At 36.8% G+C, this 22,906-nt stretch overlaps 1 protein-coding gene and 1 non-coding gene across 3 annotated transcripts in view; one reads left to right on the top strand and one right to left on the bottom strand.

Annotated features, from left to right (window-relative positions):
- The window catches only part of KL (klotho), a 52,265-nt gene extending 43,787 nt beyond the window's left edge, over positions 1-8,478 (top strand). The window contains exons 3-5 of one of the 2 annotated variants that reach the window (XM_049778760.1): positions 233-501; positions 6,268-7,369; positions 8,141-8,478. In XM_049778760.1, coding sequence (XP_049634717.1) covers positions 233-501; positions 6,268-7,369; positions 8,141-8,478 — 1,709 coding nt within the window. Of the gene's footprint in view, positions 1-232; positions 551-6,267; positions 7,370-8,140 lie in introns of those variants that run through there. The other variant, XR_007498260.1, reaches the window with a different exon arrangement.
- Positions 8,479-20,143: 11,665 nt separating this feature from the next.
- Positions 20,144-20,277, bottom strand: LOC126016635 (small nucleolar RNA SNORA51). The gene has a single exon (XR_007498423.1). It is a non-coding gene; the product is annotated as a small nucleolar RNA SNORA51 (small nucleolar RNA).
- Between the last annotated feature and the right edge of the window lie 2,629 nt (positions 20,278-22,906).

The following is a 22,906-nucleotide window of genomic DNA, read 5'->3' on the forward strand; positions in this document are numbered from 1 at the left end:
CCTCTGGAAATAAGGGGAATCCAAATAAAAGCTTTTTAGAGAACATCTTCATTGTGAAGTTATTTATTTATAGAATTTTCTAACCTAGGACACTTGTCAGCAAAAAAGATAATTTCCCAAACTAGAAGCATGAAACATAATTTATTTCATAAACAAATAATCCCCTTAAATGCCAATAAATCACAAAGCCAAGTAAAGGTCATGTGGCTTTTATGCTCTTTTCCTTTTACAGCCATCAGATTGGATGGGGTAGATGTCATCGGATACACAGCATGGTCACTCATGGATGGATTTGAGTGGCACCGAGGCTACAGCATCAGACGTGGGCTCTTCTACATTGACTTTCTTAGCCAGGATAAAAAATTGTTGCCAAAATCTTCAGCCTTGTTCTACCAAAAACTCATAGAGAAAAATGGCTTCCCTCCTTTGCCTGAAAACCAACCATTAGAAGGGACATTTTCCTGTGACTTTGCTTGGGGAATTGTTGACAACTACATTCAAGTAAGTCAGCTGAAAAAAAAAATCATCAGTCTCACCAGCCCTAACACTAGTAAGTAGTGCTTCCTTACTAGGCTGGTTGTCATGACACATTGTTCTTCAGGCCAAATGTAGTTCCTTAATGAGGATAAGGACAAATGTACACTACAACCTCCTCTTTCAACATCTTTCAAGTTTTTTTTTATTACACTTTAAATCAGTCCCAAAGGGGAACAACAACCAGATCTATGAATATTTAAAATCTAATGGTAATATAAAGACAAAATACTCTCTTAATACAGTGGTGTTTAATCCTCTTTTAAAGCAGTTGAATTCATCCATAAGCAAAATATAATACAATACTTCAAATGATCTGAGATCCTAGAGGAGCTGCTGACACTGAAGCAAAAGCATTAAGCAGAGCCCTCCTAAGGCAAAATGTGGTCCACCAAGCTTTCTTAAGTACATAGAAAATAAAAAGCCAATGATTAACTCCAATAAACCACTGATTGGAATATCATTCATCTATTGTCATCAAAATAATACAGAAAATCTTTGAAATGATAATAATATTGGTTGGGAAAGATGATCCACATTACTTTTATTGTTCCCAATTTTCAAGGAAATTTTTTTCTAGAGTTTGGCTAAATATTTTAGTAAGCATGTATAGATAACCTATTAAAATCTTGTATTAGTTGTTGAGGTTGTTGAATTGAGAAGATCACAGTAAAATGAGTCTACTATAACCCTAGCTTTAATTTTTAGTTAGTTATAAAAGACATAGTCAAAAATTCTAGAATCCAGAGCTACTCCTGAATGTGCTTGTGACGCGGAGATCAAATTTAGAGAATGGACATGAAAGACAGGTATTTCATATTAGAACCACATTCCTAACCCCAAAGTTACATCATGTAACTAAATAAACAGAGCAAGGTGAGATATGAACAGGGGGCTGATGGGGTAATGAATTTGGGTGTGAAAATAGTAAACAGGACAGGGACAAAATTTAATATCTATCAATAAGAGATGAAATTCAGCATGTTCAGTATTCTTGTTTAATTTACTGGCTTTGCAGAAAAGTTAAAATAACTTTCTTTGCCATTTTGAATTCTTAACTGAAGTCCCTCTAAAAGAGAACATTAACAACAGTAAAACAAATAGAGATTTTGTATCTTATGTAAATAGATGATACTCAGGAATAAATGAGTAAATTTATATGGGAGTTTAGAATTCAGGCTTATATTTAATTTTAACTGGAGTTCTTCATTTTCCTTTATGGGGATATATCTCTTATTGAAGAATAAATGACTTTTAGCAAAGATGAAGTAGAAATGAGAGTTTGTGCTAACTGGTGTGCTGTTGATTCCTAGTCTCGGCCCTGGTGACAAAAGTCAGTCATCAAGAAGAGACTTAGAACAGGTAAATGCTCAACTGGAGTGTTTGCCTTTGGGCAAATGAAGGGAGTTCAATAAAATCGTTCTCTCCATTTCCTGTTGTTCAAGTTGCTGGTGCTTAAAATAATCAATATGACAAAAATGGTATATTTTGAAGTGACATTTCATGAACTTTTACAAATCATCATTTGGGTGGCATTTTCTGTTAGTTTTCAGCTTAAAAGAAGTTGAATGAATTTGTACCTGCAAAAAAGATCTAACTAAAACCTATTTCTTTTTGACATTAACATCAAATTGGCATATTTTATTTATAAGAACACCAAATTGAAATCTTGTACTTTAAGAAATTAAAATTATATTAGTCTCAATAATCCTCTTATTTCTGATGAGCTTTTATTACTCTTGTCTTTTTCAGCTTACCCAGTTATTTTTTTGAGACAACCTCAAACTTCAATCTCTTTCTGGCATTTAAAAGGCAGATGAACTTTGGTGGTGGTGAGATGTAGTAATTGTGTACATCAAAACCATGAGTGTTACTAATTCTGTAACCCTAATGATAATAAAGCAGTCAACGAGGGTTGGAGAAATGGTAGTTTTGGGTTTAATACCCAGTACTGAATGATTCCTTGGGCTTCTGTAAGTGATCCCTGAGCACTGCCAGAAAAAAAATCTACAAAATAAACAACCATAAAAACTATTTTTAAAGGCAGATCTAAAATAGTAATACTCTTTGGACTTTCCCTCTTTAGTCTTTCCTTGTTCCTCAGCCCACTGCTAGTTGGAACCTCATATACTATCCTTTCCCCTGCAAGCAGGATGGAACCCCTGCAAATGGGATTCCAAACAACAAGTGAAGGGGAGGAGAAGGAAGAAGGAAAAAATTGTTTCCCCTTTTTTAGGATGAGGATAGGACAGGCCCTGGGCTTTCTTCTGTGTCTTGACTTCTGCTGTGCTCACTCCCTACTGGGCCCTGGAGCCTCATCTCTGGGAATCTGTGCAGACAGTGAGGACTAAAGAGAGAGCAGTGACACACAGAACACCCAATCCTGCTCTGCTCCAACAGCAAGTACTACATTTTCCTTGGGGACTACTGAGCAGCAAAAGTTTTAAAAGGACTGTCCTACCTACTCAAGAAAAAACAGGAACCTTGGTCAGATGCCACATGTCAGTGAACAGGAAGGGAGAAAAGAGATATTCCAGCTTTGACTGTCTTTTCTCTAGCTCATCAGGACAGGATGCTTCCTCCTCCACCTGACACATTTTGGCAGCCCTTTCCCAAATAAAACCCACTAGTCACAAATCTAAGTCACTCAAACCTTTGATGGACTTACTTCAGGGCAAGTTTTCTTGTGCAAATAACAATCCTTGTTTTCTGTTTTTTCTTGTGAGCTTTGTATTTTGTTGGCAAAGCCCTTCTTTCTTAATCTAGCTTCCTATTGGCAAAGTAAAAACAAGTCTTTTGTTAGCTGACTTTTGAGAAGTGTATGTGCCTTTTAATTTGCATGCAATACTTTTTTATTTTCCTTAATATGTTAAGTTAAAGTAATAAAAAGTGGGGTTTTATAGTCATGTGGTGGCAGTTTGCAGCCATATATGCTATGCTTAAGGCTTACTACTGATTCTAAGCTTGGAGATTATTCCAGGCAGTTGGGAGACCACCATGTGCAGTGTCCATGTTAGAACCCAGGTTGTCTGTGTGTGAGCCTTGCCAACTAACTGTACTATCTCTTTGGCCCAAAATATTTATTGTTCTGTTTTGTTTGGGAGCCACACCCAGTGGTGTGCAGAGGTTACTCCTATATCAGTGCTCAGGAAACTATGTGGTGCCACTGACTGAATCTCAGCCTCCTGTAAGCATCATGTACTCGAGCCCTTTAACCTATCCCCTCAAGTGAAAAGTGGTTGTTAGCATTTAAAAGTAACTTGAGCTTCATGGGTAGTATTTCAAACTCTTAATATTAATGAAACATGCCTTTCACCTGAAAACACCTCATTAAACATATCACATGCAGAATATTGAAGTAGAGTTAATTCTTATAGGGTGTCAGTGTTTGGACTTGATTTCCCAGCTGACAGGTGAGTTTTCTCTTAACTACTGATGCTCACAGTAAAAACAGGTATGCAAACTGCTCTTTCAGACCTTTTGGTCTCTGTTAGGTAAAAGTTTCTTTCCTAATTTACTAACCACACACTTTATTCTCATTCCTTCTAAAAGTTGCAACGTTATTATTTTTTTTTCTGGGGCTGCTCAAGTGGTGGTGCTCAGAAGAGTCTAAGGGCAATGGTGGAGATGGAAAGATCAATCCGACTGATACTCCACCAACTGAACTAGAGCCTAAAGATGTGGTTAGGGACCTCACTGCTATACCTAGTGATGCACTCTCTGGAGCAGGGGTCCTCAAACTTTTTAAACAGGGGGCCAGTTTACTGTCCTTCAGACTGTTGAAGGGCCAGATTATAGTAAAAACAAAAATTATGAACAAATTTCTATGCACACTGCATATATCTTATTTAGAAGTGAAGAAACAAAATGGGAATAAATACAATATGTGGCCCGCAAGCCGTAGTTTGAAGACCCCTGCGAGTCAAAGTGGTGCTGGGGATCAAACCCAGGTCAGATTCTTGTCTAATACATGCTTTGACCACTGTACTTTCTCTTGTCCCATGTTATCCCTTTTGTTTGTTTTGGGGTCACTCCTGGTGGTGCTCAGGGTTACTCCTGGCTCTGTGCTCAGAAATTGATCTTGGCTTGGGGACCATATGGGATGCTGGGGATTGAACTGTGGTCTGTCCTAGGTCAGCTGAGTGCAAGGCAAATGCCCTACTGCTTCGCCACCGCTCCAGCCCCGTTATCATTGTTATTGAGAAATAAGTTAACAAATCAATGGCAATTGCAAAGAACACTGACTTAATACATTTTCCCTTTTTTGAAGGGGAAATTACAGGTTCTGGGGATCAAATAAAATCCAGGATCACACACATATGGAGTCTGCACTTTTTGATGCAGTTATACCCATCCTAATGACCTATATTAAAAAAAAAAATACTAGTCCTCCCATCTGATTGTTTCAATTGGCTGATTGTTTTCAAGTGGATCAAATAAAAGCTGTTGTTTGAAACAATTATGGTAGAAAAGTTATAAATTTAGTCCACACAGAACTCCATTAAAATAATGCAAAAGAAATCTCTCAAGTTACAAATTCTTTCACTTCAAAAGAGGATGCAAATATTTTCCCTTGCAATGCTGTGGAAACATGATTTGTGGATGCATCACAGTGGAAAAATACTTGTGATAGCATTCCCACAATATTACGAGGAAATGCATGCGTGGGTGATCTACAAGGGACAATTCTCAAGAAAAAGCCATTTCTCTCTGACATACGGTTTTTATTACTTTCTTTTATAAACAGCACTGATCTCTCCAGAGAAACAACAGTTCATTTGCAACAGGCCCCATAAAATGCAATGCAACCTCTGCTAGCCATTCAAAACTGGACTTTGCTTGACCCCTGCTTTTATGTAGAGAGTCAAATGAGGGAAACCATTCTGATGGGATTATTTTTGAGGTGAAAAAAGTAGGTCTTAGGGGTAAGGACTTCCAGTTTTCATTTCTTCAGTGGGCTATAATGGAAAGGATTTTATGCTTCTGATTTTGCAAATTACCCTCTGGTCCTAACTACCTATTTTCATTTTGTGGGCATATATTCCTGAAGATTCAGGGCCACTATTATTCTGGTCATCACAGAAAAATAAATAGGAAAAATAAATATTTTATAAAGAAAAAGTCCTATTAGGGCTCAATGACAATATAACTTATTTCCCAGTCTCTATACTTTCATCTACCAAAGTGAATTTTTTAATTCTTTCATGGATTCTAAAGTCAAGAATAGGCAATAGTTATATTTTTGGGCTACCTCTTTGTGGAGCAAACCTCAGTTTAGATATTCTTTGGAGAAGCACTATTCAATATTTTGTTTTCTGACTCTTGTGGGTCTAAATGAGTTTTTATTTGAAATTTTTAGATCACTAGTGATTTCTTACACACACATATATGTGTGTATATATGTACACATATATATTCAAATGATATTTTGTTTGCTTAGACAGGCTTAGGATGGGTGAGAATCATTACTATTCAACATTTGAAGTCACCCGAAGAGTTCAAGACTAGTGAGAACTGTGAGTAAATCAAATACAGCAAAGAACGTGGAATGTTTTATCCTTCATGGCATTACTATGAGCAGAAACTAGTTTAAATTTCAGCCATGTTTCCATTTCTGCTGGTGGGTTAGTTAGTTTCACTAAAAGAGGTGGTCCAGTTAGAACCCTGCAGTGAGTAACGCTTGGCAGGTCCATCAGATGAAGAAGCTCTGTGTTCCTCCCTTTCTCCTCCCAGGTGGACACAACTCTGTCTCAGTTTACCGACTTGAATATTTACCTGTGGGATGTCCATCATAGCAAAAAGCTCATCATGGTGGATGGGGCCGTGGCCAAGAAGAGGAAACCCCATTGCGTTGACCTGGCTGCCATTCGACCACAGATCTCCCTACTCCAGGACATGCATGTCACGCACTTTCACTTCTCCCTTGACTGGGCATTGATTCTGCCACTGGGTAACCAGTCACAGGTGAACCACACGGTACTGCGCTACTACCACTGCATGGTCAGTGAGCTGGTTCGTGCTAACATCACCCCGGTGGTGGCTTTATGGCGACCTGCAGCCCCGCATCATGGGATGCCACAGCCCCTAGTTGAACAAGGCGCCTGGGAGAACCCCCAAACTGCCCTGGCCTTTGTCGAGTACGCCAGACTTTGCTTTAGAGACCTTGGGCCTCACGTGAAGTTTTGGATCACCATGAGTGAGCCATCCACCCGAAACATGACATACACAGCGGGCCACAACCTCCTGAAGGCACATGCCTTGGCTTGGCACTTGTACGATGACGAGTTCAGGTCTTCCCAGAAAGGGAAGATTTCTATAGCCTTGCTGGCAGATTGGATAGAACCCGCTTGCCCTTTCTCCCCAAGAGATAAAGAAGCCGCAGAGAGAGTCCTGGAGTTTGACATTGGCTGGTTGGCTGAGCCCATTTTCGGTTCTGGAGATTATCCACATGTAATGAGGGACTGGCTGAACCAGAGAAACAATTTCCTTCTACCTTATTTCACGGAAGATGAGAAGAAACTAATCCAGGGTTCTTTTGACTTCATGGCTTTAAGCCATTACACCACCACCCTTGTAGATTGGGAAAAAGAAGATACAGAGAAATATAACGACTATTTGGAAATGCAAGAGATGACAGACAGCACCTGGCTCAGCTCTCCATCTCAGGTGGCAGTGGTGCCCTGGGGTTTACGTAAAATCCTGAATTGGCTCAAATTAAAGTATGGGGACTTCCCCACGTATATAATATCCAATGGCATCGATGATGATCTACAAGCAGCCCAAGATAAACTTAGGGTATATTACATGCAGAATTACATAAACGAAGCACTGAAAGGTAAGGACCTCTTTCTAACTGTAGTCTCTTGGACGTTAATTACTTGAGGGAATTTTATAGAAATAGTGAAATATGTCACCTTGAAATATAAAATAAAAAGACAAATGCTCTTTATTTCATGCCACATTAAAAAGTATTTAAACAGGTGGGAATTTCCCCTATAAAGATTTTCTCATCTAAGAGTTTAATTAAAAATAGGATATGGGAAAATCATTAGTATTTACTCAGGGTCTATATAAGCTTCAGCACACTTGTGCTCCATTTCGGATAATTCTACAGGTGTAGACATCTTACCTCCATCACACACTCAAAGGTTAACCCAAGTACTTCATGACAGATCTAACTATGGAAAGCCAATAGTTAAAAGCAGTTCAACTTTTGCCTTGATTTGAGGGTTTTTGTATTTATTTTTTTCCAATACCTCAAGAAATTTCCCTTTTTTAATTTTTGGTAACCAAATTAAAGAGTAAGAGATATCTATATACATAATTCTTATCACAATACTTTGCCTAAAGGAGTAACAACACTAGCCCAGAAGTTATATGAATCCCTTTCATTTTCTTAGCTTCTCTCTCTCTTTCTCTCTCGCTCTCTTTTTAACATAAAGTCTTTGTTAAAGCACCATGATCACAAACATGATTGTAGTTGGGAGGCTGCTTTTCTGATAAAATCTCAGTATGTGGTATGGAAATGTTTCCTGATGCACCAAAGCTATGTAAAAATGATATTGTGAAAAACATTTCAATAACTATTCTCCTGTCCTTTTCCTAGCCTACATCTTAGATGGCATCAATCTTTGTGGCTACTTTGCTTATTCATTTAATGATCGTACAGCTCCAAAGTTTGGCCTCTACCGTTATGCTGCAAATCAGTTTGAGCCCAAGCTGTCCATGAAACATTATCGGAAAATTATTGATGACAATGGCTTTCCAGGCTCTGAGACTCTGGGAAAATTTTGTCCTGAAGAATTCACTCGGTGTGTCGGATGCAGCTTTTTTCATACTCGAAAATTGTTGCTGACTTTCATAGCTTTTCTACTTTTTACTTTTGTGATTTCTCTTTCTCTTATTTTTTACTACTCCAAGAAAGGCAGAAGAAGTTACAAATAGTTCTGAGTATTTTCCTATTCATTTATCTTAAAATAATTATGCATAGCATGCCAACTGTTAACTGTTTGCTCTTCTTAATGTTGTGAATCTGTTGATTTCATATGACTGACTTCTGGAAAACCTCTTTCTGGCATATGTCAGGTTTTGAAATGAGCATAGGTAGTTGTGAAACAGAATAATGTAAATAGTATCCGAGTTGTTCCTGTTACGGCTTGTGTTGATAATGCTGACAGGAGCTTCATTTCTGTAATATATTCCATAACCCCAAACATGGAGAAATGGAAACAATGCCATATAGCATTTTGACTGAAATTGAATGATAAGCTTAGGAATATTTCCCATTCCTATATTAATGTTTATCTTAAAGTAATAATTGCAAGTGTTACAGCAAAATACTAGTCCCAAGTAACCATCTCACTGCCATGATGGCCTTGCCTCTGTGACACCAAGTTTCTCATGAGGAAAGAAGATGGCAGAATATATGGGAGAAGACAAAGGACCCTAGGCTGGTATGCCTTTTAAAAATATTTCTGCTTACCTGATATGATATACTTAACATCACAAATGATAAAACTTTGTGTTTTATGTGACTCCATAAGTCCCAAGTTCTTGAGAAATCTGTTTCACTTTACCCCCATTTGTAGGGGCCTAGATATAGGGAACTCTAAATATTTGCAGATAAAATCAGCCTAAGTCATGGCATATTAGACTATTCAGGAAGCATAAACCAATGTGAAATGCATTTGGTTGCCATGGCTATAGGAGAAAGAAAGGAAAGGAGTGTTTATGATGATTAATTTGATTATAAACCTTTTATATTTAATCAGACCTTGGAATGAATATGAAGTGAACTTTCTTATGAAAATAAGAATGAAATAATAATTCTTCTGAGAGTGACTGTTCTTTTTATTTTTTAGAATATACTATAATTTCTTTGAGTTGAAAGTCCTAACGACCTTAATAGTTTCAAAATATCAGGTCCAATAACACTGGAAAATTTGTGTTTGTAATTACTGAGGTCAGTTTTATGTTTTTGCTGCTACTTTTGTGGAACTAGGTTTGACCTAGTTTTGCTTTGAAATTTTACACTGAAACATGCTACTGATTTCTAGAAAGGGCTAACTGGATCTTATCTTTTACTGTCCTAAAATAAGTCTTGCTAAAATTTAAGACAAGGAAGTCTGTCTACTACCTTGGAATTGCAGATTATCCTTATGCTTATAGGTAAGCCAATATATCAAGTATAAATCTGTAGGGTTATAGCATATAATAAAATATTGTACTGTATTATATATTATCTTTAGAGTTGGTATAAATTTTTCATGAAAGATTAACTTTATATAGTACTCTTTTACAATTTGACCTTATTATTAAAACTGGAAGCTGAATAGTTATAGTTTATTTTATGAATATATATTTTCTGATTGTAAAAGTAATATATGATTATTGTAAAAAATTTAAAACACAGAATCTCTATGAAAAAAAGGTACCTATAATCTTAAAAACTTAAAGTTGCTACTATTAAAATAGCCTATATATTTTATCTTACAGATAGATCATATTGTAAATGGGTTATGTATTTTTGTCATTTTGTATATTTACTTTGTCACTACTCTTCAGATTGTAAGCAAAAAGTTATAGAATATAATTCCACTATACACAATATTACAATTTATTTAGTCATTTCTATTTGTTGAATGGTTTCTTTTTGTTAATTACTATTAAATAATGAACAATGTTTCACAATGATTTTCTTGCCCTAAAATTTCATTTCCTTAAGTGCAGAGAGAAGTGATCCTGCTTTCTGATCAAGTACAGTAATAAATCTGCCTACAACTTTGACTCTGTTTATCTGGCTTCTAGATAAATTTGATTAAAATGTTTTTAAGTGATGAAATTTCATAGGATATGTTCTTAATGGTGAAGAAACATATTTGACATTAAAGACCATGAGCTGCAAGACTGGAAGGAGGCTATGATTAAGGTGAGAGATCAGTTTAGATACCCAAAGAAGAGGCAACAGCAAGGAACAAAACAAAGACATCTTAGTACTGAAAAGTCATGGTATCTCAAAGCTATGCAACTCATTATAGCCAGAGCATTGAGCCAGTTTGGAGACTCCTTAAACTTCAAGAGGAAGTGCAGGGATCCCAATCAGCAAGCAAGAAGTTCCTTCTCAGGCCAGTAGAAGACTACAGTGAGAGGCTTAGGAAAGGTTATAAAGGTTATAAAACCTCATGGTTTTTCTGAGCCCTATATTCCTTCTATAAATATGTTACCATTACAAACTCTGGTTTATATTTTTTTGCTACCTAATATCTAATTTATATATATATGCATATATTGCACAAGTATTATAATTAATATATATTCTATAACATATATATCAATTGTTTCCTATACATTATAGTTCTAATTCTGCTAGAATAGTAACTATAGTTTCCTGAGATCTCTTCTCACCTCTCTGACACAGTTCCATTTGCCTTTTATTCACATTTCCTGTTTCTGAAACTAAATGGGACCACTGCCAAGTTTTCTTTCTTTTTGTTTGGAAAAATGATATTTCATGTTTTTCAGGACATTTCACTTTAATTTTGCCCTCCAAAGACAATAAGTAGAATCCACAGGCCAGAGTGATAGTACAGCAGGTAGGATGTTTGCCTTGCACATTACTGGCCCGGATTTGATCCCCAGCATCCCATATGGTCTCCCAAGCACCACCAAGAGTTATTACTGAGTGACCCCTGAGCACCATCGGGTGTAGACCAAAATACCAGGCAAAAAAAGGATTTCCTAAAGGCCTTTGAAGTTTCATATTATTTGTAACATGATTGTTTAACAGAGGTAAAATGGAAGTCACATATTTAAATTTTTTTGCAGTTGTTATTTTGTGACCACACTTGGTAGTACACAGATTGGATCCTTAGGGAAAAAATATTTTTAACCTATATCTTAATGGAATCAGGAAGTCAAAGTCCAAAGGGCCAGAAAATGATTTAATTTCCAATGTTGCTGACCGTCCATTTTCACATTTTAGGAATGGGAGTCAAAGCTAGCTTAGTTGAGCACTAAACATAGAGAGCATTAGAAATAAAGCACCCTCTCTTGACAAAAATTTTTTCTAGACTAATTCCACTTACTCTTAATGTGTGTGATTCCTTGTTAATCAGCTATTTAGAGCTCAAACATAAAACTAACATTATTACAATCAATACAATTCACCCTGAAGTCCATTAGTTTTACTTGACATTGAAGCTATATCTTCATAGATTGCTTGCAGTAAAATAAATACAGAAAAATCAATCTCCACATTCATAAATAATACCAGACTTTTTTGGATCTAAATTAGCAAATGTTGGGCTGATAGAATACTGAAGATAATTTGGCAGAAAATGTTTCTATATCAGTATGTTGCACCATCTGCTCTTTTGAAACAATCTAATGACACAGACAAAACATTGAAATTTGTGTATTTGTTACTTGGTTGGTAAATAATTAGTTGGGGCTGGAGCCATGACAAAATCAGTGTTTGTCTTACATACGCTAACCTAGGACAGACCTCGGTTCGATCCCCCAGCATCCCATATGGTCCCCCAAGCCAGGAGCTATTTCTGAGTGCATAGCCAGGCGTAACCCCTGAGCGTCACCGAGTGTGACCCAAAAGCAAAAAAAAAATTAAAAAAAAAAATAAAAATTGAAAGCTTAGAAGATAACTTCTATGTGACTCAAAATGTTTGATGGAGTTTATTTTTTGAGCTATAGTCTTTCAATATGATCATCTGGTCATCTTATGGTAAACTTAGTCACTTTTAATAAAATGATTCATTTTATGTGAATAAATTCTGATTAAAATCTCCCCCTTTATTTGCAGAGTAGGCTGACCTCTCTAAGATCAATTGATTGGTGCATAATATTTGTATTCCCCTCTATAGTGTAGAAATCGGTATCTAATTATGACCTGAAGCATAAATGTTGCCTTGGGCATTTCAGCCTGTTTTGATGTCTAAGTGCATGTAAATCAAAGCTTTGACTAATTTGATTTCAAGTTATTATAGCACATTTTCTACCATGTTTCAAGGCCACACTATATTTGATATAACACCTGAATATTTTATAACTATTTTTTCTTCTTAAATTATAGATATTACAGATATCTGATAAGTAGCCCAAAGGCTTCAAAATACCACATTTCAAATGTCAGGGACAGTGATTGCAAGCTGCAAAGCAGTGAAGGAGCTATAATTAGTGAAAGATTTGATAGGCTATATGAAAATATTCTATTAGTAAAAAAACAACATAAAAAATGAACATGTTTTATTCTACTTTGGTACTATTTTTAAAATGTCTTTATTTTTTCTGTGCCTGTCATGGTTAAGCCACCAGCAAAACAAACACAAATGGTGGGGGTTTACATGTCCATGATACTGATAAAATTAGAGCTGCAAGATCCAGTGTGGGTACTAGCTACAACCAATGTTTGACCTATACAGAGAAGAAACAGTTGAGACCTGAAGCAAGTGCGGTCTTAAGGGACTGGGAGAGCCCATGCATGCAGTTACAAGGTATGGCATATTAAAAGGTTAATAATAAGGTTTCTATTTTATGAGGTGAACCTAGAGATATTATCACAGCACCCAGGATGTGGCAAGGGGTTTCTCTGTTTTTTAAACTTTTTTAAACCCCTCAGGGGTTACTCCTGGCTCTGCACTTAGGTATCACCCCTGGCAGGCTGGGAGACCATGTGGAATGCCAGAATCAACTGGGTCCTTCAGGGGTCTGCTGCTTGCAAGGTAAACACCCTACCATTATCTCTCTGGCCCCTGGGAAGAAATTTTAAAATTTTTGCAACAACAACAAAAAATTTTTTGCACTAAAGGCAAAAAAGGAAATTCTCAAAAATGCCACTTCTGAATTTAACATAAAGAAGGGGAAAACTTCTGCTTCTCATGTTTCTGAAGGGGAATTATCTTTTGTAACACTGAATGAAATGGGGGAAGAAGAGGATGCAACTACACATCTATCACAGACTCTAGTCACTGTAGATGGTCATTGATGAGGAAGAAATAAATATGGAAGAAATGGTAAAAAAAATTCAAAATTCTCTTCTTACATTAGATGAGTTAATTTATCAAGGTGATTTTATTTCCCATAATGAATCTAAAGAAGTTATTGAACTGTCAGTGTCTGAAGGACAAGATCTTCTTAAACAGGAGTGATTGGTAAGGAGATTGGAGAAGAAGAGCTACCTTTAAGTGATTTGGCAAACCTAAGTTTTACTTTAAATACTAAGGATCTGTTTTGACAGCTTGAAGTTTGGAAAGAACGCTAGAGTTTTTCATAGGTCAGTCTTCAGACACTTGAATTTGTCATGAGAAGTGCAAATAATTATTATTTTTAGTACTTGATGTATTCATTCATAAAATGCTTATAAATCCACCTTGCAAATGCAATATGAGGAAATAGTTAAAGCCCAAATATTATCCAAATAGATTTTATTGTAATTATCTAATTCACTGAATCTATTTCCATTATTTCTAGAGAAGTTAGACTTCTTGCTCCAATGATGTAACTCATCTGGGTCTGCTGCTTTCAGATAAGGAAGATCATTGATTATTGATTTATTTTCCTTAATGAAGATAGATCTTTTCAGATTGTCTGTTTTTATGTGAGAGTATTGGCAGGGATTGATCTATGTCATCTAAACCTGATTTGGGGATGTAGAGTTTAGAGTATTACTTTGAATACTTTTAATGTAAAATATTTTAAAATAATACTTTTATTATTCTTTCAATATCTTTGAGCTATATAGTAATAGTCACCCTTTTACTTTCTATATTATTTGTATTATATACTTTTCAGTCTGGTTAGAGACCTATTGATTTTATTGATCGTTCAAAGAACCCAGTATTCAGTTCTTGTGGATAATCTTTTTGCTATTAATTTCCTGGTTTCCATTTTTCTTATTGATTATTCTTTTCTTAAGGTTTATCCTAATCTTTCTTTAAATGTAATTTATTATGATGGAAGTATGGTTTATTGATTTTTCATAAAAGTGTTTCCTTGGGTCAAATATGAAAGAATAGGGGACAGGGCTCAAGAAGTTTTAGGTTCATTGGTGGTGTTAAGAAATGGCAGAATTCAATATCCAAGCCAAAGTTAACAACAATGAAATCATGAAACCAAATCTTTAACATTCAGAACATAAACTAGGTCTGTCATGCAGGCAGTCTTGGAGGCAGGGGTGGTGACATGGGTTGAACTCGGAAACATTGATGGAGGGATATTGACACCGGTGGTTGGATTATATGTCTGAAACCCAACTATGAAGAACTTTGTAAATCACAATGATTTCAATAAAATATCTCCTTAAAAGTGTTTCTTTGGGGAAATCATGTGTCTTTATATTTTTATATTTGTTTCTCAAATTATGATAAAAGTTGGCCCTGTGTTCTTAGAATCTATGAAAAATTGTTTATTTTCAGTTTGCTTAATCTGATTCCTTTAAAAAGGAATGATAACTTCTAACAGAGATGTTATGAGATAAATTCTTACAGAGATGGTGTGAGAAATGGAGGACTCAATGAATGCTATTGTGCTTATGAACTATGGTGCTACTCTTAATGTAATGTTCCAAGCACATCAAGGATCATCACTGTTCATCTGAAAATAGACATGTTTCATCTGGTATCATTTAACATCAATTTTAAATTCTGGATCAGTTTTTCCTAAAGAAAGATACTTCCTTATCCTGGGAGCACTGGAATGATTCAGGAGGAGGTAGTAGACATGAAAAGAATTAAAAAGGGCTTTATGTTTATTCACTTAAAGAAGATAGAATTTCAAAGGAACTTGAGTGACTTTTTTATAAAAAAGACAGAGAGAAGCCAAATAACTCTGGGAACCTCTGGTATAGATCATATAATCAACATCATGACTTTGTTAAGGTAAAAATAACATATATATATATATGTATATATATACATATATATGTATATGTGTGTGTATTTGATGCATGTCAAAAGGCTTTTGCTGCCTTTTTTTCTTCCTTTTTTTGGCTTTTGGGCTACATCCAGTGGCACTCAGGGAATATTCTTGGCTCTGCAATCAGATATTGCTCCTGGCAGGTGCAGGGGACCATATGGGATGTCGGGAATCAAACCTGAGTCCATCTTGGCTTGGCAACTTGTAAATCAAACACCCTACTGCTGTACTATCGCTCTGGTCACTACACTGCTATTTTTTTTTAATTTTTATTGTGGTCAAAGTGAATTACAATTCTCCCACAGTAATATATGAGGCACATAGTGACAATGAGTGAGGGGCATTTCCACCACCAGTGTTGTCCTCCATCTACCCCTGTTCCCAGCATGCATCCCACATCTCCCTCTATTACCCCCCTAATACTAGTGCAACTGTTCCCCACTTATACAGCTTGTTCCTACACTGCTATTTTTTGAAAGTCCTTAAAGCACAACATAGTAGGGGCTGGAGCAGTGGTGCGGAGTGGTAAGGATTTTGCCTTGTCAGCGCTAGCCTAGGATGAACCGAGGTTCTATCCCCGGGTGGCGTCTCATATGGTCCCCCAAGCCAGTAGTGATTTCTGAGCGCATAGCCAGGAGTAATCCCTGAGCACCCCTGGGTGTGGCCTAAAAAATACCAGCAACTAACCAAACAAAAACCACAACATAGTAGTTTAATACACTTACTAATATATTTGGGAATATTACAAGTTAATATTTTATTTCTGAATACAAGTTATGCATAATAATAATAAAATATTTTGCAAAGAGTGTGTGTTACCTATAAATTCATGATGGATGTGCCTTGTTGGATAGCTCTCCAATATTTTAAAGAAAAATCAGAATGGAAACATCCACTATTTTTTTTCTTTAAGCTGGCTCTTATATGTCCTTAATTTTCCTCAATCATCCCATAGTAATATTCAGGCATGGCATTCTAGAGAAGCATTTTATTTTAATAAATATAAAGTCCACTTACTCTTTTTTGGATGCTTGTTCAATTTTATCCTTTAAACCCTTTGCATCAGCCTTTATTGTCATATTGATTTGATCACTTTGTTCTTTATTTTTATTAATTATATTATTTAAGCACTGTTTCAAAATTGTTTATTATTGAGTTTCAGTCAAACAATGAACATCACTTTTATAAGTGTAAGTTTTCTGTTATCAAGTTCCCAATTTCCCTATTTGGTCACTTTTTTCTGTAAATGTTTGTTCTTGCTCCTAAAATCAATGGTCTTTTGTTCTCAAATCTCTTTTGTTGTCACTTCTGACCTAATCATCTTCTCCTCACTAAACATTAGAATTATCACCTCGGGCCGGAGAGATAGCATGGAGGTAAGGCGTTTGCCTCTCATGCAAAAGGTCATCGGTTCGAATCCCGGCGTCCCATATGGTCCCCCGTGCTCGCCAGGAGCGACTTCTGAGCATGGAGCCAGGAGTAACTCCTGAGCACTGCCGGGTGAGACCCAAAAACCAAAAAAAAAAAAAAAAAAAAAAAAAGAATTATCACCTCCTACTATGTTTTACTGAAACTTCTGGAATTGCCTAATCTCTCCCACTACACTATAAAATGCTCCAAGGCAAAGAATATAAACTTACTTACCTTGTTATTCACTAGAACATTTTAATTGCCAAAGAAAAATATTTTTTGATGATAGTACTTAATGAAAACTGGTACAAACTTATTAAAGGTGTTTCTTCAAAAAGTTAATTATTTTTCCAGTTACCAAGTATCTAGAACTTTATTAGTTGGAGTTTTGCCAATCAGTGTTCCCTTTAACAATATTTATGATAATTAGTGATAATCACAATTTTCCCAGAATTGTACAAAATCTTGAACTGCTTTCTCAGTCATTTAAAAAATAGATCATATTATGATGTTTCTAATCAATGAAATATTTATATGTATGATCATGGCCGATCCTTTAAAATAATTACAATTTTAAAAATCACAGTAATATCACATGGAAAATTAATCTTCTTTTGACTATTAATTCATTAAACAAGTAATTAGCAGATACTTAGTATGTGCAAGTTAATAGAGTAATTAAGCAGGATATTCTTAATAATATTCACTTCATGTACATTTGAAATGCCTTGTGCATCAATTGTCCCAGATGATAGTTTACTATAATTGGTATGTAGTATAATATTTCATCAACTTTGTTCAATAGACATTAAGTAAAATATAGTTTTGAAAATAGTATATTTTATGAAGAAATTAAGAAGTTATGGGCCCGGAGAGATAGCACAGCGGCATTTGCCTTGCAAGCGGCCGATCCAGGACCAAAGGTGGTTGGTTCAAATCCCGGTGTCCCATAAGGTCCCCCGTGCCTGCCAGGAGCTATTTCTGAGCAGACAGTCAGGAGTAACCAACCCCCTGAGCAATGCCGGGTGTGACCCAAAAACCAAAAAAAAAAAAAAGGAAGTTACCTATATAACAGAATTCTAGAAATCAAACCCAATTTCTTTTTTTGTTTGTTGGCTTTGGTTTGCGGGGGCACATAGCCTCACTGAGGGTTACTCCTGGCTCTATGCTCAGAAATTACTCCTGGCAGGCTTAGGGGACTACATGAAATAGGATAGAATCAAGGTTGGCTGAATGCAAGGCAAACACCTTACCCATTTTGCTATCACTCAGGCCTCTCAAACCCAAATTCTTGGTCCCTTCAAAGGGACCTATGCTGGCGTGGCTTCCTGAATGATATCTACTTTGGTATACCTCTAATCTGTTTCTTGACCACGAATGATGATGGAGAGTCAGTTGCTCTTGTCCTGGGTTTCAGCTTGGGACAGAAGCCATAGTGGTAATAAAATTCTGCTAGGTGCTTTTTTTTTTTTTTTTTTTTTAAGGGTTGGAGAGTTTGGGCCACACCTGGCATTGTTTGGGGAACACTCCTGGCTCTGCACTCAGGAGTTACACTTAGCATTGTTCAGGGTTGAACTTAGGTCAGTCACTTGCATGGCAAATGACTAGTTATACTAACCCTCCAGCCATTCTGCTAGATTCTTTAAGCAGAGCTTTGCAAGCTTAGATGCACATTGGATTCATTGAGAAACTCTAAAAATGATTAATTCCTGGGCCCATTTGCCAGCATTCTGATTTAATTGATGTTAGTTGTTGCCCTTTGTCTCTTATTGCTTCAGTGCACACTGGTTGTGTCTGCCAACCTCTCCCTAGGGGTTTCCTTTCCCTAGGGTTTTCAGAAAAAGCTTTTTTGTCCATAGGTTGTGTAGGGAAGGGCTTTCTGCTCTTGTCAAACTCTACATTTCCTTGCCACACCTGCTGTCTTTTCAACTGTACCACACTGTTGTCACATTCTCTCTGTAGTGAAATCTCTAGGTGGTTCCTTTTTCCTATGTTCAGTATCTCATTGAACTGGACTTAGCCATGAAGACAGCAAGAATGAATCAAATGCTGTACAAGGCAACTGCACTGATAGCTCTAGTTCTGCACAGGAGGGAAATGACTTGAAGCTGATGAGAAGTAGGAGTGGAAAGGTACAGCGTTGGTGACCATTTCCAGAGTAACTCACTGTGCAAAGAGAAACACATTCAGAGACCTTTAATGCAAATCTCATGGGGAACTTAATAAAATAGTACTTCACTATTTTATATTTAATTTCCTGAATTAATTTTATTTACCTTTTGTCAAGCCCATTTGAGAAGAAATCAATTTTTTTAGGTGATGACTATCTGGTGGCACTTAAGAGTTGATTAACCTTTAGTTGATATGAGAAAAGCAGAAAAAAGACAAATATAAAACTATTTTCAAAGTTGGAATTCCTTTTCACCTAAATCATATGCTAACTTAGTTGGTGGCAAATGCTTTGAACTCATGACCAAACACAAGGCAGGTTTACAAAGCTGGATCCCAGTGGAATAAAAGCACATGTCATGGAAAAAACCCTGCTCTTTGTCTTGTGTGGGTAAGAAGAGGTGCTCTGTTCTATTTTACTTAGCTGTGCTGTCACATTGGAGCTCAGCTGACAGCTACCATGTAAATAAGAAGCAATCTAGCAATCAAATGCAAACTGTGTATATGTGTTGCCTACTTGGGCCTTCTTTCAAGAAAGCACAGTTGATCATAGGCAGACCCAGTCCTTATATTCATATACAACTCACACAGTCACACTCACACATAAACAAATTGTCTCACACATAGAGATTCAGATCCACACTCTCACACAGGCACAAATGCTCAAATACATTCACACATAGACTTACACAGGCATACTCATGTACTTGCATACCCTCAGCTGATCCTGAAGCAGTTCTTGTCAAATTGTACTGTCCTGACTGGTCAAATTTTGACTGTCCTGACTGAACAATGATTCTATTTATGCTCCTTTGGAGACTCAGAAATGATTGTGAACATGCTGTACATTGTACACAGAAACATTATTAGTGAAAGCAAGCATTTTGTTGTTGTTGTTGTTGTTATTGTTGTTCCTGGGCCACACCCCATTGTACTCAGGGCTTACTCCTCACACTGCAATAAAGAAAATAAAAACTCTCCTGGAGATGTTCTGGGAGCATACGGTGCCAGGAATCAAATATAGTCAGTCTTATGGAAAACAAGTTCATACACTCCTTAATATCTTGCTAGCCTTCAGAGCAGAAGTTTTTTACTTTTCTTTTTTTTTTGTCCCCCCCATTCACAATACAGACCAGGCAAAGGATCTGGTTTGAGGTGTATATGGGAAGCATTTACTGTACCTGCTCTTATTATACAGTCAGTGTAAAGAACACAGTCTGTGGTAAGCATTTGGAGGCCTTATCTTTTCCTTTCTTTTCTTCATTTTTTTCCTTTATTTAAACATCTTGATTACATAAATGTTTGTGATTAGGTTTCAGTCATGTAAAGAACACCCCCCCCCTTCACCAGTGCAACATTCTCACCACCAATGGCCCAAATCTCCCTCCATCCCAGCCCACCCCCACCTGTACTCCAGACAGGCTTTCCCGTTCCCTCATTCATTCACATGATTATGGTAGTTCTCTGTATAGTTATTTCTATAACGTATTCACCACTCTTTGTGGTGAGCTTCATGAAGTGAGCTGGTGTTCCAGACCTCCTCTCATTGTCTCTGAGGATTGTTACAAAAATGACTTTTATTTTTCTTAAAACCCATAGATGAGTGAGACTACTCTGCATCTCTCTCCCTCTGACTTATTTCACTCAGCATGATAGATTCCATGTACACCCATGTATAAGAAAATTTCATGACTTCATCTCTCCTGACGGCTGCATAATATTCCATTGTGTATATGTACCATAGTTTCTTTAGCCATTCATCTGTTGAAGGGCATCTTGGTTGTTTCCAGAGCCTGGCTATTGTGAATAGTGCTGCAATAAATATAAGTGTGAGGAAGGGGTTTTTATATTGTATTCTTGTGTTCTTAGGGTATATCCCTAGGTGTGGAATAGCTGGGTCGAATGGGAGCTAATTTCCAGATTTTGGAGGAATCTCCATATTGGTTTCCATAGAGGTTGGACTAGACCAGTATTCCCACCAGCAGTGGATAAGAGTTCCTTTCTCTCCACATCCCCGCCAGCACTGATTGTTCTCATTCTTTGTGATGTGCACCAATCTCTGTGGTGTGAGATGGTATCTCATCGTTGTTTTGATTTGCATCTCCTTGATGATTAGTGATGAGGAGCATTTTTTCATGTGCCTTTTGACCATTTGTATTTCTTTTTTTTATCAAAGTGTCTGTTCATTTCTTCTCCCCATTTTTTAATGGGATTAGATTTTTTTTTGTAAAGTTCTGTCAGTGCCCTATGTATTTTGGATATTAGCCCCTTATCTGAAGGGTGTTGGGTGAATAGTTTCTCCCACTCGGTGGGTGACTCTTGTATCCTGGGCACTATTTCTTTTGAGGTACAGAAGCTTCTCAGTTTAATGTATTCCTATCTGTTGATCTCTGCTTCTACTTGTTTGGAAAGTGCAGTTTCCTCCTTGAAGATGCCTTTAGTCACAATGTCATGGAGTGTTTTCCCGACATGTTGTTCTATATACCTTATGGTATCAGGTCTGATATCGAGGTCTTTAATACATTTGGATTTTACCTTCGTACATGATGTTAAATGGGGGTATAGGTATATGTTCGCTTTTTTGCAAGTGGCTAACCAGTTCTGCCAGCAACAGTTGTTGAAGAGGTTTCCCTGCTCCGCTTAGGATTTCTTGCTCCTTTGTCAAAAATTAGGTAATTGTATGTCTGGGGAATGTTCTCTGAGAACTCAAGCCTATTCCACTGATCTGAGGGTCTGTCTTTATTCTAATACCATACTGTTTTGATAGCTATTGCTTTGTAGTACCGTTTAAAGTTGGGGAAAGTAATGCCTCCCATTTTTCTTTTTCCTAGGAGTGCTTTAGCTACTTGAGGGTGTTTATTGTTCCAAATGAACTTCTTAAGTGTTTGATCCACTTCTTTGAAGAATGTCATGGGTATTTTTAAGGGGATCGCATTAAATCTGTATAATGCTTTGGGGAGTATTGCCATTTTAATGATGTTAATCCTGCCAATCTATGAGCAAGGTATGTGTTTCCATTTCCGTGTGTCCTCTCTTATTTTTTGGAGCAGGGCTTTATAGTTTTCTTTGTATAGGTCCTTCACGTCTTTGGTCAAGTTGACTCCAAGATATTTGAGTTTGTGTGGCACTATTGTGAATGGGATTGCCTTCCTGACTTCCATCTCTTCCCTATCATTATTGGTGTATAAAAAGGCCATTAATTTCTGTCGGTTGATTTTGTAGCTGCCACCTTCCTATATGAATCTATTGTTTCTATAAGCCTTTTGGTAGAGTCTTTAGGGTTTTCTAAGTAGAGTATCATAACGTCTGCAAACAATGAGAGCTTGACTTCTTCCTTTCCTATCTGGATTCCCTTGATATCTTTTTCTTGCTTGATCGCTATAGCAAGAACTTCCAGTACTATGTTGAAGAGGAGTGGTGAGAGCAGACAGCCTTGTCTTGTTCCAGAATTTAGAGGAAAGGTTTTTAGTTTTTCTCCATTGAGGATAATATTTGCCATTGGCTTGTGGTAGATGGCTTCAACTAGATTGAGAAAGATTCCTTCCATTCCCATCTTGCTGAGAGTTTTGATCAAGAATGGGTGTTGGACCTTATGAAATGCTTTCTCTGCGTCTATTGATATGATCATGTGATTTTTATTTTTCTTGTTGTTGATGTTGTGTATGATGTTGATAGATTTATGGATGTTAAACCATCCTTGCATTCCTGGGATGAAACCTACTTGGTCGTAGTGTATGATCTTCTTAATGATGCATTGGATCCTATTTGCCAGGATTGTGTTGAAGATTTTTGCATCAGCATTCATCAGGGATATTGGTCTGTAATTTTCTTTTTTGGCAGCATCTCTGTCTGGTTTTGGTATCAAGGT

This window comes from Suncus etruscus, chromosome 8 (genome assembly GCF_024139225.1).
Source record: "Suncus etruscus isolate mSunEtr1 chromosome 8, mSunEtr1.pri.cur, whole genome shotgun sequence".
Lineage (NCBI taxonomy): Eukaryota > Metazoa > Chordata > Mammalia > Eulipotyphla > Soricidae > Suncus > Suncus etruscus.